The sequence below is a fragment of the Xenopus laevis genome, chromosome 2S (assembly GCF_017654675.1).
Source record: "Xenopus laevis strain J_2021 chromosome 2S, Xenopus_laevis_v10.1, whole genome shotgun sequence".
NCBI lineage: Eukaryota > Metazoa > Chordata > Amphibia > Anura > Pipidae > Xenopus > Xenopus laevis.
Window position 1 is genome coordinate 126,104,149 of NC_054374.1, and position 15,960 is coordinate 126,120,108.

Genomic DNA, 15,960 nt, shown 5'->3' on the forward strand with positions numbered 1-15,960 from the left:
GTACATTATGTTTTGGGCTTCTGTACCAGTACTCACAGAATATAACTGTCACAATATATGGTTAATTAATACAGATAATTACTACATGGTAGCTTAGAAACCAGTGCAAGTAGCATCAGAATTGAATAGTCAGCCTTGTAACATCAGTTTATATTACAGACAAACCTCATTTTCTGCTGGATAATTGGTGACGACCCCTAAGCTTAGCTTCTCAACAGCTGCTCAGAGCCCACTGAGCATGTGAGTGTCAGACACTTTCCAAGATGGTGACCCCCTGTGACAAGTTTGAAGTCCTGGATCATTGCCGCTATTGACAAGCTGAAACATTACGCTGGTGCAATACGTTCAGTATATAAAATATGGCATTGTTAGCCATATTCATTTTTAGGGTTTAGTTCTCCTTTTAAGTATTGGGGGTATTGTTTTCATAACTTGTCCTGCTTGCAATTAGTACTCTTTTATTTTTACATTTCTTGTGTGCTGGGTCTCTGTGGTGCAGGGCAAATATCAATATCCGGTAACGCCTTCCCAATCTATGTGCATGAAGTGAAACACTAGGGGGCACATTTACTTAGCTCGAGTGAAGGAATAGAATAAAAAATACTTCGAATTTCGAAGTATTTCTTTGGCTACTTCGACCATCGAATTGGCTACTTTGACCTTCAACTACGACTTCGAATCGAACGTTTCGAAGTAAAAATCGTTCGACTATTCGACCATTCTTTAGTCGAAGTACTGTCTCTTTAAAAAAAAAATTCGACCGCCTACTTCGCCACCTAAAACCTACAGAGCATCAATGTTAGCCTATGGGGAAGGTCCTCATAGGCTTTCCTAGCTTTTTATGATCGAAGGAAAATCATTTTCATTCAAAGGATTTAATCGTTCGATCTAACGATTTTTCCTTCGATCGTACTAAATGCGGTAAATCCTTCGACTTCGATATTCGAAGTCGAAGGATTTTACTTCGACGGTCGAATATCGAGGGTTAATTAACCCTCGATATTTGGCCCTAAGTAAATGTGCCCCTATGGGTAAAGTTTTTTATTTCTTACTGGTTTAAAAAAATAGAAAATAATAATGTGTATCCATGGATAACGGATCTTTCCATGGATAGGCATGGAAAGATCCGTTATCCAGAAAACCCCAGGTCCTGAGCATTCTGGATAACAGATACCATACCTATAGTTTTATGGTATTAAACAGCTTGTTCTTGCTGCCGCTTTACCTCTGGAAAGTCATTACAGTCTATTTTAAACTGACCAGGTGCCCAGCAAGATCAGCCTCATCCCTCTGGTCACTTGGCTTTGCCTCAGCTAACTCCTTGTAAAAGGATTATAATAGTGCTGCAGGGCTGTGGACTAGACTAACTCAAAGTAATACAGAGCTATATTTGGCATCATAGGTTAAATGCTAAGAAATGGCACTCCCAAGTAAATCTATGTTGCTGCCAATATTCCGTTATTCGTGAAGAGAATACTTGTCCTTTTCTATGGTGATTTGGCTGGTGCTCCCTGAATAGCACAGAAGGCAGATCCCATAAATATCTGATGTGAACATGAACCCCCAGGACACAGGTACAAATGGAACCTTATTAGTCCCACACTGACAGTTTTGTACAGTGAATGTCAACAAAAGCCTTTTCAGGAGTACTGTTCCCATTTGCTCTCTGTGATATTTATAGTTTTTTAGTAGAGTCAACCTAAAGTTGGAAATGTCATGATATAGTGAATAAAGTACCCCCTCTTGTAAAATATAAGGATAGTATAAGTTACCGAGGAGTTTCATGGCATATAAAAACACGAGGCCGAAGGCCATGGAACTCCGAGGTAACTTCTAATATCCTCATATTTTGCAACTGGGGGTAATTTATTTATTATAATACAAAAATTTCAGTGAGTCATGTGACAGAAATGACATCAGAACTCACCGTTTATAACTGATGACATCAGAACTCACTGTTTATAAGGACATAATTTACAGGATATTCATAGCTTTTGTGTATTATATTATATGTATAGGAGAGTGCACATTGTCTGAAACTGTACTTTTTGCTGTAATATGTGTTGTATATTGTTGTTTATTTCTGGGCCCAAGGAAAAATGTAAAATGTTATCCTACAGATGAGATGACCATAACATCAGTGTGTCCGTCTGATGTGGTATGGAAAGGGGGGGCTGTAACTGGGCCTAGGTCTGTATACCAAAAACACGAGTGAGTAGCAGTTCTAGTGATGAATGAACTCTTTAACAAATGGGAGGTTCGCTGCTCTAGCAGTTGTCACGACAAGGCACCAGTAAGGCCTAGTCATACAAACAAAAAAGATAGCTGGCTCCAATCTCTATTTGGACTGTTTAAATATTAATAGGACGACTTCAAATTCTAAACTTGCTTATGTGGGGTTAAACACCTAAACACATCAATACTAAAAGCAAGCCACGGGGTGATCCTCCCCGAGTGGAAAGGGATGACCTGGGTGTCCAAACCCCAGGCCCGCCACTTGAATATTGAACAATATTGTTTCAATGAAGTAGAAATCAGCAGAGCTTGTCACTCACCAAATCTGCCGGGTGGCCCGGTTGCCGTGCCCTGAACCCGTAGCATAGGGGATACAAATCTTCAAAATAAATATGCACGCACTCCTGCAGCCATGGCAATAGAGGTTAAAAATTCGTAACTTTATTCCATTATGTTAAAAGGGACGCATACCTTTTAACATAATGGAATAAAGTTACGAACTTTTAACCTCTATTGCCATGGCTGCAGGAGTGCGTGCATATTTATTTTGAAGACCAGTAAGGCGTAGGCCGTGTGTTGTTCATGGAAGCTTATGTCTAAGGGGAGCAAAAAGAGTAAAGTGTCACTGCCATTCCCACGGTGTAACTGTCAGCTTTGTGTGAAGATATAACATAAGTTAAAAAAAAGGGAGGCTACTAAATGCCATTAAATCTAGAGAAATGTAAGAAGAAACTATAACAATGTTGTGTATAAATAAAATAAAGTGCCCAAATGGCAGACTTCTAATCAGAACATTGTCAGAATCCCCGTTGCTGGTACTGACAGTAAGAACAGGGTACTGGTGCTGAGTGAGAAGCAACATATACAGTAGGACCCATATCCTCCTAAAGATATATATATATACTATATTTAAGATATTGAAGTGAGGTGGGACCAGTGTTGTCATTGTCCCCAGTGTCCCCACCCGGGATGCCAGTCAGGCATTACAATATACATCTATTTATACTGTTTAAATAAATCATCTGCCTCTTGTGCAGAGAAAGTGCTGGCTGATTATGTCTCTTCTCACAGTGCCTGCCCCCTGCATGGCTCTGTATATTATTGTATGCAGCCATGCTATAGGATGTTTGCAAAACGAAAACATGTGTTTAAACAAGGTTCCTGGCTTTTCCCAGCAAAGGCACGGATTAGGAATATTAGAGAGACGTGAGCGTGCTGGGTGGGAGCTGCATGTCATGTACAGAAACACAATTGCAAGGAAAATAATCGCTCTCTGTAGTGGAATTGGTACATGGAAACTACTGGAAAGGCTCTTTTTATCTTCATCACCAAGGGCACATCTAGGATTGACATCTGCAACTTTTCCCTCACCAATCTGAGAGTAATCAGAGCGTAAATACAAAAAGAATCATATAACAAAGGTCTGAAACATTGCAATGTCATAGCTGGGCCCAGTAGTATGTAGACCAGAGGCCCGGGTGGCTAGTTTCCCATTAGCAAACAACACCTGAGCATCTTTTCAACTGCCCATTCAGATTATTTGGAGTAATGTGAGCCTATTCTAAGGGGCTTTAGTTCCTTTTTATTTGTAAAGCCATATTTCATATCAGGCCAGTAAATGACTGGTGTTATGGGTCATTAGCAGGAGGATATATGTTGTTCAATAGGAGTTCAATGCATAGGGCTTTGACTTGGTTTGTTATTTCTTGCTCTAAACTGAAACCAGTTTAACTTTTACAACCTGTGGTTCTTCCAAGCAACTGTGGAAAAGGTAGGTAATCAAACGACCTGTCCACTGGGAAGATGCCCTCTGTATAATGAGCTCATTGTCTCTACTTAACAAGAAACTGGGCTTATAGGGGGGGGGCAGGGAGGAAGCATAGATAAAAACATTAAGTATTGTATTCATGCTGAACAAAAATGTATATAGGAGAGTACTGCTCCTTTAAATGTCTACAGACAATATACTGTATATAGTGGCAACTTTATGGTCATTCTTTAACTTTTCATTTGTACTAAGCATCGGTTTTTGGTTTTTAAATGAGAACGTGAGGCTGAATCTCTGGGGTGCAGAGTTGTTAGGCACCTCATTGATTCTAGTCACTTCTTCATGCCACAACCTGGTGCTCTTCTTGTACCGGAATACCTTTCCGGTGAGTGCCGTGCTGACTTTTTGTTCTGGCATCCCCAGGGATTTAGCTTTTTGTTCTTCTTTAAATCCTTACATCTCCTTTAAACTATTAGTCTGTTGATAAGGAGACGTCAATACTCCTATAAACAAATATATGCTTCATCATTAACCCCTTGTGCAGTACAATCTATGTTCTACTGGATCATCATTTATAGAAAAGTAAAGTTAATTAATAGCTTGGAAAATGTCTATATATTTTCCATCAAAAGAAGAGAATTGACCTATTATATGTAGATTACATATTCAAGAGCTAGAAAGGGCCCTGTGTATTATACTGTGTATTCACAGTGGGGGTCCCAGTGATGCCAATATCAGATACATTCACACAAGTGCTTTTCGTACAGTACATGGGACAGCACTTGTACACGGGTGGAAGTCTCCTTTCCATTGAATGCTTCGTGAAGACAGCACTAGTGCATATCAGCCCTAATGATGGGTTACTGGAGAGCGCACTTGGCACATCATTAAACAAAGGGCAATTATTGGTGCAATTTATTACTGAGAGCGACTTTCTGTGCACAGTTAACAGGATGGCATAAAAAATATAATAGGTTCATCTTTGTTTTTCTTTTTTTCACAGGAAAAACTGTGTTTGCCGCATCATATCTTAGAAGAAAAGGGTTTGGTAAAAGTGAGTGTTATGGTCCAAGCACTTATAGACGTAACCACGACCAAACAGGCTTTATTTCTATAAAAGAAGGTGATGCCGTTGGGTGTGACTGTAGCACTTGCTCCTTATGGGAGACAACAAGCAGCTCCTGTCTAAAGACTACACACAGCAGACAGGCTGACACCAAACAAAGCTCCCAATGGATCAGCTGGACTGGAAGGCAGTATTCTGCTTCTGCACAAAACTGTCACCTCTTCCCATCCCTTGATGTAACTGCCAGTCTGAACGAGGGAAAGGCACCGGGTTCATTTTTGCCTCTCTCCGAAAACCAGTATTGCAAACAGAACATGAGGAGCTACAGTCAGTGTGTGATACACATCCATACACACTCACACACACACACACACTACAAGGACACTTTTAACACTTGCTGGTCTATAAATATAAAAGGAAACCCCACACGGTCTTATAGATGAAGTTTTTGGATGCAGCACAGTTCTTGGTCTGTGGCTTAGGCCCTGACTGGTTTTTCCACCAGCAAAAGAAAACCCAGGAAAGTGCTCTCCCTTGGCACACGTTGGTAGTGGGTGGGGTGAAGGCTCTTGAATCTATTGCTGCCTGGCTGTTCATAATACTAAAGTTCCAGTATATCTCCTCTTGGAGAGTTACAGTTCAGCAGCAGCTGTCCTAAGCATAAGGTATTTCACAGAATCCAAATTTTTTCTACTATATTGTCTGCTATGTATTGGTTTTTTTTGCAGATATCGCCATGGTCCATACCCTGTGGCTGAATCCCAACTCCCAGATGGTATTGGTCCCTTGGGTGCTGCCTGGGGGTTGTAAGTGAACAGCTGATGCTGCACAGGTTCTGACCAATATATAAACTCACAGCTCAATTGCACATTAGCACACTGCTTACTATTACGGGGCCAGACAGTTGGCTTCAAACACTTGTGGAGTAAATGTAAGGGACAGGGCAGCCATATGTAATGTGTTTAATGCATTTATTGGCATTTGTTTTATTGGTAAAAGCTGTGAGCAAGTGGCTAATAGGGGTAACATGGGTGGATGAGTTTGCCTCTGTATAACAAGATCAGTGTCTGTTTGAGGCATTAACTAAGCCATATATGTATATGATGAAGGCCATTTAATGCAATTTTCCTTCTGTGGATGAGTACAGTACATCTGGGGGTTCAGATAATCGCTTGTGAGCTACATGAGCTCTGTCCAACCCATGTCCCGTTTGATACACAATCCCCAGCATCCATAGCCAACAGATGGGAAGCAAGTTTAATAACTTATTTAACAAATGCCTTAATTTGCAGAGCACAGAAAACAAATTATTGGCAGGAAAGAAGTGGTGGTTTGGGCAATAGACATCCCATGTTTTTGAGATGAGCTTTAAGGTTTTTCAGTGGGTTCCAGTGTCTAGTTCATCCATGTGATTCTGTTCCATGGAGATGAAGGACAGCAAAGCTGAGTGTATTAGAAGATGTGTGGGTTTCCTCATTCAGTGTTAGTCCCTAGTGCTACAGGGATGTTGGCCCATTTACGACATCTGAATATCAGGTTCTATGTGCAGATGGCACAGGGCTCCCACTATAATCATATACATCAGTTCAGCCTTATTCTCTATTTATGTGAATAATATTTATTAGGGAACATATTCATCCTTTTTGGGTGCAAACTGTACATTAGGAACATATCCTTTATTACTGCTTTTTTGTGGTCCATTTGTGTCACATAAGACAGGTGGGAAGCACTAATAGCTGATACTGGATCAATAGCCGGAGCTGTCTTAAGGGGCCCCTGACACTTCAAATACTGGGGTCCCACAGAGCAACAGATGTAGCTAGCAGAAATAAGGCACATTAGGTATATTAGCGGTGACAATAAGACTTTATATAAGATGGTTCTGGCCACAGATTCTACTGATGGTTAATTGGTCCCTCCTTCAGCTACGTTTTATGGAAGCTAGGCGTGATAAAAGGTTTAAGCAAATCATTAGGACAGACAAAAGTTGACAGACCACCCTAGACAACAAGTGCCAGAGCAGGGGTGGGGCAGGTTTTGTGCTTGAAGGTGAAGTTCAACAACTTGAATGGCCTCCAATTGCTTGGTATATAGGGCATCCATTATAGCATATGCCATGGGTAAACATTGTAATTCAAATAAATTATGATTGCTTCTGCATAAAACATGGATGTACTATACACAGAAGGGTACTCCTCATTGCACACCATTTAAGATTCCAGCAGCAAAGTTCTAAATGGAGATACTGCTTGTCACCCTCCCCCAGGGGATTGATAGTGAGCATGGGGGCTTTTCTTTCTTCCCCTTAATTTCCTTTGTATCTCGGGTTCTTAATAACCTGGAATGTATCTGTAGAAATGAGAATGTTGATAATATACCTCAGACCACAAGTCACTGCCTCTAGTTCTATAAAATGGATATTAGTTGCTTGGTCTGTATGAGAAGCTTCACAACCCAACACCTTCCCATATGCACCAGAGACACAATGGGACGGACTATTCTCCAAATGTTCATCAAGTCTTATTGAAGGGGAGAGCTTATTTCATATTAATATTACCTGTAAATAATGAACATGTTCAATTCCCTCTCGCAGCCAAATCATCTTTGTGTGTTTGTGGTTTCCAGCAAGTCATTTCACTCTATGTACATGTTCTGTACAACTGATCCATTGCAATACAACCAGCAATATCCTATAAAGCACAAGTGATACACATATCCCTACGCTCTTCTGATATTCATGCACTCCCACCAAAAGCAAGAGAATCTTTCTCATTTTCTTCACTTATTTGATGAGTGGTGGGTTTTATTGTGTTTTACCAAGTGTACACTGATCTGAGTCTGCCCTATAGGTCTGTAGCTATGGGAGTGGATAATCGTGCTAAATGTAAGTAGATGGTTTGTTCTTTTCTCTACATTGTGTTAGTGTCCGGTACTGTTGGTACTGACCCATAAGGAAGATGAGTTGAAACTTACATGGCTCTGCAGGGGAAACCCCAACCCTTCATATCAATACAAGTATATACACTTGAGAATGATGCCTTACAGTGTATACATTTTGTGATTAGCAGGGATCTAGTCTGATTTTAAAGACAGATATGGGACCTCTTATCCAGAATGCTCAGGCCTGGGGTTTTCTGGATAATGGATCTTTCCGTAATTTGGATCTTCATACCTTAAGTCTACTAGAAAATCATGTAAATATTAATAAACCCAAAAAGATGGTTTTACTCCCAATAAGTATTACTTATATCTTCGTTTGGCTCATGTACCAAGTACTGATCCAAAGTATTGTTACAGAGAAAAAGGAAAATTTGGATTATTTAATTATTATGGAGTCTATAGGAGACAGCCATTCTGTAATTCAGAGCTTTCTGGATAACAGATCCCGTACCTGTATAAATAGGTTCTCCGTAAGAACATGAACAACTATGGGAGGGAAATGGCCATTTCTAATGGATATGTTAAGGAACATACAGTTGTGTTCAGAATAATAGCAGTGTGTTTAAAACAGCGAATAAAGCTCAAAACCCTTATAATAGCTTTTATTTCCATACACACAAATGCATTGGGAACTCTGCACTTCCTATTCCAAAGCAAAACATGAAAAAACATTTATTATAATTTTGTTATTCTTTTAGAGAAAGTGGAGAAAAGGGAATATTCGGCTGTTCCAAAAAAAAAAAAAAAGCCCAGGTTGAAGAGCATTGGTGCAGACAGCAGGGAGTGTGTCAGAGGATGCAGGTCCTTACCAGGTTTCAAATCCCCTCTGCCAACCCTGCTATAAACTGATAGGTAGTTACACCATGGAATAAAGAAATATACTAGGGCATAGCATAAAGTAACAAGTATGCACAATTTAAACCTGTGATCTGATGGGGAGTGAATGTGGATGGGGAGTAAGTGCAGGCATGAATAAAATAATGGTAGAGAACAAATTCAATCTGGTGACTATATGTAGATAGCAAGGATTGCTCCCAGTCTGGTCTGGATAATATCAGTCAGTAGTAGAATATTTTACTAGGCTTCCATTGTAACATTAGTCCCATACACCTAATAATACCAATGGTGTTACATATCTCTGCTATCAATTCCAGCGCTACTATAACAGCATCAATAAGTACGACTAAACTCGATTTCCCTTTGGTGTAGAGTAAAGGCTGATGGTTTGGAAATGCAGCACTCAGGGCCGGATGTACATAGTGGATGCCCCTAGGCCCACTACTGCTCCTCTCCCCTGTCCCCTCTTTATCCATGCATACTTCATCTGGTCTGGAGCAATGGGGATTGGCACATGGGAAATTTAAAAAATAGTTTTATCTCCAGCGCATCCCCAGTGTTTTTGAACCAATGTGGGTGTGGTTGGGCAGCATAAGCCCAGGCCTAGGTGGCCTTTCCACAAATCCAGGCCTGGCAGCACTTAGTGAATATACAGGAGCCGTAGCGCAGAATAGAGTTCAATAGCTTTTACAATCACTGACTTGCTATAAAACACTTCTGCACAACTGCTCTTTATTGAATTCATATGAGATGTGTATCCGCTGTATCAGCCGCAGGAAACATTCATACAAATGTATTGACGTATATATGTTTCCACATTGTGCACCTGCAGATCAGATATATATATATATACTGTATAAAGGACAAGACTAGAATTGGCAGCTGTGTTTTTCTGTGGATTCCACTATGTGCACTGATGTCCCGTGTGACAGTAAATATATCAGTGACCCAGGGTCATGGATCCAGAGATGAATGGGTTACGGTCCATAAGAAGAGAAGCTGAATGTAGGCAAACACTGACAATGACTAAATTAAAGGAAACATGCATTTCTCAGACATATTTTTTTTACCTGTACATAGGACAACTGTAATGATTTCGTTGGATATTTCCTTTAGGCAAAATAAATGGATTGTGTTAAAATCATCTTGCTGTAAAATAAAGAGAGCTTTAAATCACTTCCCTTGCATTATGGGTCATGTACTGACACTGCGTGGCCATGTTTGTACTGCTATGTTGGGCGGCTGCTTTTTCATGCAAAAAGAAACAGCACAAAAACGAGGGCGACACACCAGTCCTGTTCCTGCTGTACATTGCCAGAATAGTCAACAAAGATGACATCCCTTTCCTGAATATCTCAATAGCTCTTTATGTGCCAAGTCCCAACCATATCCCACAGTGGGCTTCCCTGCCCTGCAACATGGCCTTAATATCTCTGATGGGCACAGTACAATATTGATGGCTCTTGTCTCTTTAAAAGCCAACATTTCCTGTGGTTTCCAACTTATAGGGTACATAAAAGAGCAGAGGCATGGAATGATTGGGAAAAGGACAGGAGCTTTTCAGACGGCCCTTCTGAAATTGAGCCTCCCTGTGGTCCAATGGCTGCTACTATACAGTTGTATCACCATGTGCAATGCCAACAGTTGGCTGAAGTTGTTAGAGAGGTTATCAACACTGGAAGCATCTGGCAGTCTGGTGTTTCAATTGGACAGATGCCAGGAAAATGCACCAGCCTCTATAATGCTTAGGGTAACTTTTTCTAGAGGGTAATTTCCATGGTCTGGGCTTGGGAAGTGATTTCAGTTATAGCAAAAGTTATATTCTTGGTAAAAGACATTCTTGGTAGGAATTTTTATGTTTCACAGAGAGTGAAGAGAAGTATCTTGGATAGGCATTGTCTTAAGGTTTCTAGTTATGATTTATCCTGTGTGCTCATACTTATTTGGGATAATAGAATATCCAATCTCTCACCATACCACCAAGGAGATTAACAAAAAATAAAAACAACCACACACATAAAACATTGTGGCTGCTTGAACTTAGACCAGTGAAGCGACCAGCAAAAACTGAAGGTGAGAACATTGCTCTGCCCACAGAAGAGACTCATGTCCAATAACGGCCAGCCAGTTCCTATGGCACAACCTGGATTCATGTGAGGTGTTGCAAGCAGGCTCTAGTATGGCTGACAGCTTGTTTCCTGCTGCAAAGAGACAGCACTTCCTGCCTCCCTCATTGGGAGAATAAGCAGTACATGTGTGACTAACTAGCAACCGCAGAACACAAAGTAAAATATTAAGGGCTTGATTCATTGAGTGTTAATGGTTTATACCAGTAATGAAATTTATAAATAGTAAAACTGGTGTGTTTGCTTCAGAAAGGCTGATGTGTAGCCATGGGGCAGCCATTCAAAGCTGAAAAGGCACAGGATACACAGCAGATAACAGATAAGCTCTGCAGTATACAATGGGATTCTTCAGAACTTTTCTGTTATCTACTGTGTATTCTGTGCTTGAATGGCTGCCCCCATGGCTACAGTATCATAGAGTTTCTGATGCAAACACACCAATTTTACCAGTGCTGGGCAACAGTACATAATAGTGTCATTCATCTGTCCTTTCAGTAGCCCCTCTCTCAACTGCAAAATTAAGGTTTCTACTTTGTTTCAGTTACCTTCAGCCATAACATGTATAGAATTTCCTAGATTCCAATTGTACAAAAAGGAAACCATCAAACAGCATTCATTGTACTAAATGGCAATTTAATTGCATGGCAGATTTTAACTGCAGCCCGGCTGTTCTGCTTTCAATGCAAACCTTGACCTGGTGCTTTATCATTCCCCCATCTCAGACATGAAGGTATTTCACATGGTGCTTGATGTGATCATTTATGAAAGTGGTGATAAAAAAGTAGCTGTGATCGTATCCCTGCGATTTAAAAAAATACAAAAGATGTATTAATATACAAATATAACAACATAAAGCACAAACATAAATATAACACAAAAGCCATGAATTTCCTGTAAATTAAATGCTTATAAACGGTGACTAGTGATGTCATCAATTATAAACGGTGAGTAGTGATGTCATTTTTGTCACATGATTCACCAAAACTTGTGTATTATAATAAATAAAGTTCCCCTTGTTGGAAAATATGAGGATATTAGAAGTAACTTCAGAGTTCCTTTTGCAGTTGTCATTGAATAGCTTTTTTTTAAAGCTTTAATATTTAATGGGAAAGTGTAAGCAATATATACATACGGTATAGAGGGAAAACCATTCACAACAACATGAATGGACATGGAAATATATTGTACTGTACCTGTTCATGAGAACCGTGACAAGAATTGGAAACTTAAAGGGGTTGTTCGCCTTTGAGATAACTTTTAGTGTGATGTAGAGAGTGATATTCTGAGACAATTTGTAATTGGTTTTCATTTTTTATTATTGAAGGTTTTTGAGTTATTAAGCTTTTTATTCAGCAGCTCTTCAATTTGCTTCTTAAGCAATCTGGTAACTAGGGCCCAAATTATCCTAGCAACCATGCATTGATTAGAAAAAGAGACTGGAATAGGAGAGGACTACTGAAGGATCAGTAAAAAAAGTAACAATAACAATACATTTGTAGCCTTACAGAGCATTTGTTTTTTGAGAAGGGAGTCAGCGACGCCCATAAAAATAAAGTTACCTTAAAGGGATCCTGTCATTGGAAAACATGTTTTTTTTTCAAAACGCATCAGTTAATAGTGCTACTCCAGCAGAATTCTGCACTGAAATCCATTTCTCAAAAGAGCAAACAGATTTTGTTATATTCAATTTTGAAATCTGACATGGGGCTAGACATTTTGTCAATTTCCCAGCTGCCCCCAGTCATGTGACGTGTGCCTGCACTTTAGGAGAGAAATGCTTTCTGGCAGGCATGCAGTGAGACATGGGTTTTTACTATTGAGTGTTGTTCTTAGATCTACCAGGCAGCTGTTATCTTGTGTTAGGGAGCTGCTATCTGGTTATCTTCTCATTGTTCTTTTGTTTGGCTGCTGGGGGGAAAAAGGGAGGGAGGTGATATCACTCTAACTTGCAGTACAGCAGTAAAGAGTGATTGAAGTTTATCAGAGCACAAGTCACATGACTTGGGGCAGCTGGGAAATTGACAAAATGTCTAGCCCCATGTCAGATTTCAAAACTTAATATAAAAAAATCAGTTTGCTCTTTTGGGAAATGGAGCAGCACTATTAACTGATTCGTTTTGAAAAGAAATGTTTTTCCCATGACAGTATCCCTTTAAAGGTACAGTAAATGTCCCCTTAAAGGACAATCCATTTTCAATATTGTACTTGCACTTACCCTAGGGGGGTTATTTATCAACGTCCGATTTTATCTTAACATTTTCTGCTACAAACTCTGATCAAATCAGCTTGGGTTTTTTTACGCTTATTTATTATTACATTTTCCCAAAAAATTTGCTTTCCGGGGAAAAAAAAATATATCAGATTTCACGATTTTTTCACCTGAAAACTCTGATTTTTTCCGATTTTTCATCTAAAGACTTTTCGATCCTCGGGGTTTAATTAATAAGAAAAATGTGTGATTTTTTAAAAGTCCAATTTTATATAAATAAATAAAAAAAATCACGTATTTTTCGGGATTTTTGCATTCGGAGAATTTAGTAAATAACCCCCTAGGTGTACAAATGGGAGCCTAATATTGCTTCTAGTTGCTGCTCAGCCTTTCAACAAGGAACTCCTTGTAGGTGTATTTTAACTGGTTGCGACTAAAAGCCCTCCCTGTCTTTCTAGTGCCTCCAAGTAAAGGGTAAGTGCAACATGGGCCCCGTATTACACAACTTTATGTTGTGACGTTCCTTACAAAGCGATTGATTCGTAAAAACATTCAAGTCAGAAAGAGCCAACTAATGAAAGCTTCAGCCAGTCTGACAGGATTCTGCCCATAACACATCATATTGTCCCACCATCTCACATTGATTGGTTTTGAGATGAAGGAGTTGACTATCAAGTTCAGGACCCCATACTGATGATTTAAACAGAATCACATGTCGGCAATATGAAAGACAGGAATCAGTCTACTCATTTTCTTACATAAATATTGGGATATTTTTCTTACACAACATAATAAGGTCTTAAAGTTGCTTATTTTAGGAATGTCTACTAAATCCACTGCATTCAAGCATATTCTTAACTTGCCTCTTGCAGCCTAAAAACAACAGGGATGTTGCGCTCGGTGCAAGCGGCAATAAAATTGTCTGGCAGTAACTGGCCGGCAGCGAGGAACTGGTCATCTTTTCCTTGATCTATTAATATATCTAGTTTTGGGCCAGAGTAATTCTTCACCAGTTGGGTTGCATCATATGCCTGTGGGAGGAAAAACATAACATAATGGTCACATTGTCTTGCTATCACGCAGCTACTGCATCAGGAATGGGTTAAAATTTCAACCACATCTCTCTATATAGACGAGAAAATATATGGATAATAATGTATATTGTACTATATTAAACCCTTACAATACATGCACTGTCACACCACATCCATCTTCCAAGTCCATTTCATGATCTCTCTCTTATCCAATCCAGCCATGCTGATTTCATTCTTGAATGATTTCTATTGATTTTTAGTGTAAGTGCCTGTAGTTTCCATACTGTATTCAGAGTCCCTTTTTAAAAAAGTGCAATTACGTCTGCTTTCCTGGCACCATATCAGACAAGGCGGCACATTTCAATGAAAGGAACACTTTCAGTACATCTACCTTTTCAGCATACAACAGAAGCACTCTAATGGACTAGCACTATTAAACGTCACCTTTTGAGTTCTCATATCATTCTCTTTATGATTATTTACAACATCTGACTGGTGATATTGTTTCATTTTTCAGTTGCAGCTAAATTGCTCTTTTGCATCTGTTGCAATCATTATAGCCTTTAAATCACTTTTCTGTCCTCTCTCATTTTTCCCAATTATTAAACTGAAAAATGTTAATACTACTTAAATCTGCTGCTCAGGGCCGGGGCCTCGGGTGCTTATATGGTAAATGTGACCCTGAGGATACCTGTAATAATTCAGTCCTTTAAAGGAGAACTACACCCTAAAAATGAATATGGCTAAAAAGGCCATGTTTTATATACTGCACTTATTGCACCAGCCTCAAGTTTCAGCATGTCAATAGCAGCAATAATCCAGGACTTCAAACTCGTCACAGGGGGTCACCATCTTGGAAAGTGTCTGTGACACTCACATGCTCAGTGGGCTCTGAGCAGCTGTTGAGAAGCTAAACTTAGGGGTCGTCACTAATTATCAAGCAGAAAATGCTGGACTGTAATATAAGCTGATGCTACAGGGATGATATTAAATTCTGATTATATGTGTACTGTATATTTTCGGTCCCTAAGCTCAGTAAGTGACAGCAGCACAGAGCATGTGCAGTGAATCAGCAGAAAATAATATGGGGAGCTACTGGGGCATCTTTGGAGACACATCTTCCCTGCTAAAGGGCTTTGGTTGCCTGGGGTTGGTACAGAAGCTCAATATATAATGTACAACATTTCTAGCCTTCTTCTTTAGTTTAACGTTCCATGTCCTTTAATCTAATAGTGTATCATTCACTGTTATGCATTATAGTGGCATTCTTAGGGTAAAAAGCATACAAATCTCTTGTATGGCTTTTTCTTAAGTCTTGCAGTTTGGGCCAATTTCTATGAAAAAGAAAGTTCCCTTTTTCCAAAGTGAAAGGAGAAGAAAAGGCTAAAATTAAGTAAGCTTTATCAGAAAGGTCTATATAAATATACCAGTAAACCCTCAAAGTAATGCTGCTCTGAGTCCTCTGTCAAAAGAAACAGCATTTCTTTGCTTCTATTGTGTACACATGGGCTTCTGTATCAGACTTCCTACCATCAGCTTAAACCTCCAGGGCTTGAGCATGCTCAGTTTGCTCCTCTCTCCCTTTCCCCCTCCCTTCTCTACTGTAATCTGAGCCCAGAGCTATGAGTGAGCAGGGAAGAGACTCAGGTAGGAAGTGATGTCACACCAAGCTAATATGGCAGCTGCTATACTAAACAAACAGAGAGAGAGTCTGGAGCTGTTTACTCAGTTATGATAAAGCATTC

The 15,960-nt window shown here is 39.7% G+C and overlaps 2 protein-coding genes across 12 annotated transcripts in view; one reads left to right on the forward strand and one right to left on the reverse strand.

The window, feature by feature from the left end:
* Positions 1-10,022, forward strand: part of lrch1.S (leucine-rich repeats and calponin homology (CH) domain containing 1 S homeolog) — a 123,331-nt gene extending 113,309 nt beyond the window's left edge. For all 6 annotated transcript variants that reach the window (XM_041584360.1, XM_041584358.1, XM_041584357.1 and 3 more), the window contains one exon: positions 5,007-10,022. In XM_041584360.1, coding sequence (XP_041440294.1) covers positions 5,007-5,120 — 114 coding nt within the window. In that variant the 3' untranslated portion in view covers positions 5,121-10,022. The remainder of the gene's footprint in view (positions 1-5,006) is intronic.
* A 1,562-nt stretch (positions 10,023-11,584) lies between these two features.
* The window catches only part of esd.S (esterase D S homeolog), a 31,357-nt gene continuing 26,981 nt past the window's right edge, over positions 11,585-15,960 (reverse strand). For all 6 annotated transcript variants that reach the window (XM_018248349.2, XM_041583181.1, NM_001093857.2 and 3 more), the window contains 2 exon segments: positions 14,045-14,212; positions 11,585-11,771 (listed from right to left, as the gene is read on the reverse strand). In XM_018248349.2, the coding sequence (XP_018103838.1) occupies positions 11,691-11,771; positions 14,045-14,212 (249 nt within the window). In that variant the 3' untranslated portion in view covers positions 11,585-11,690.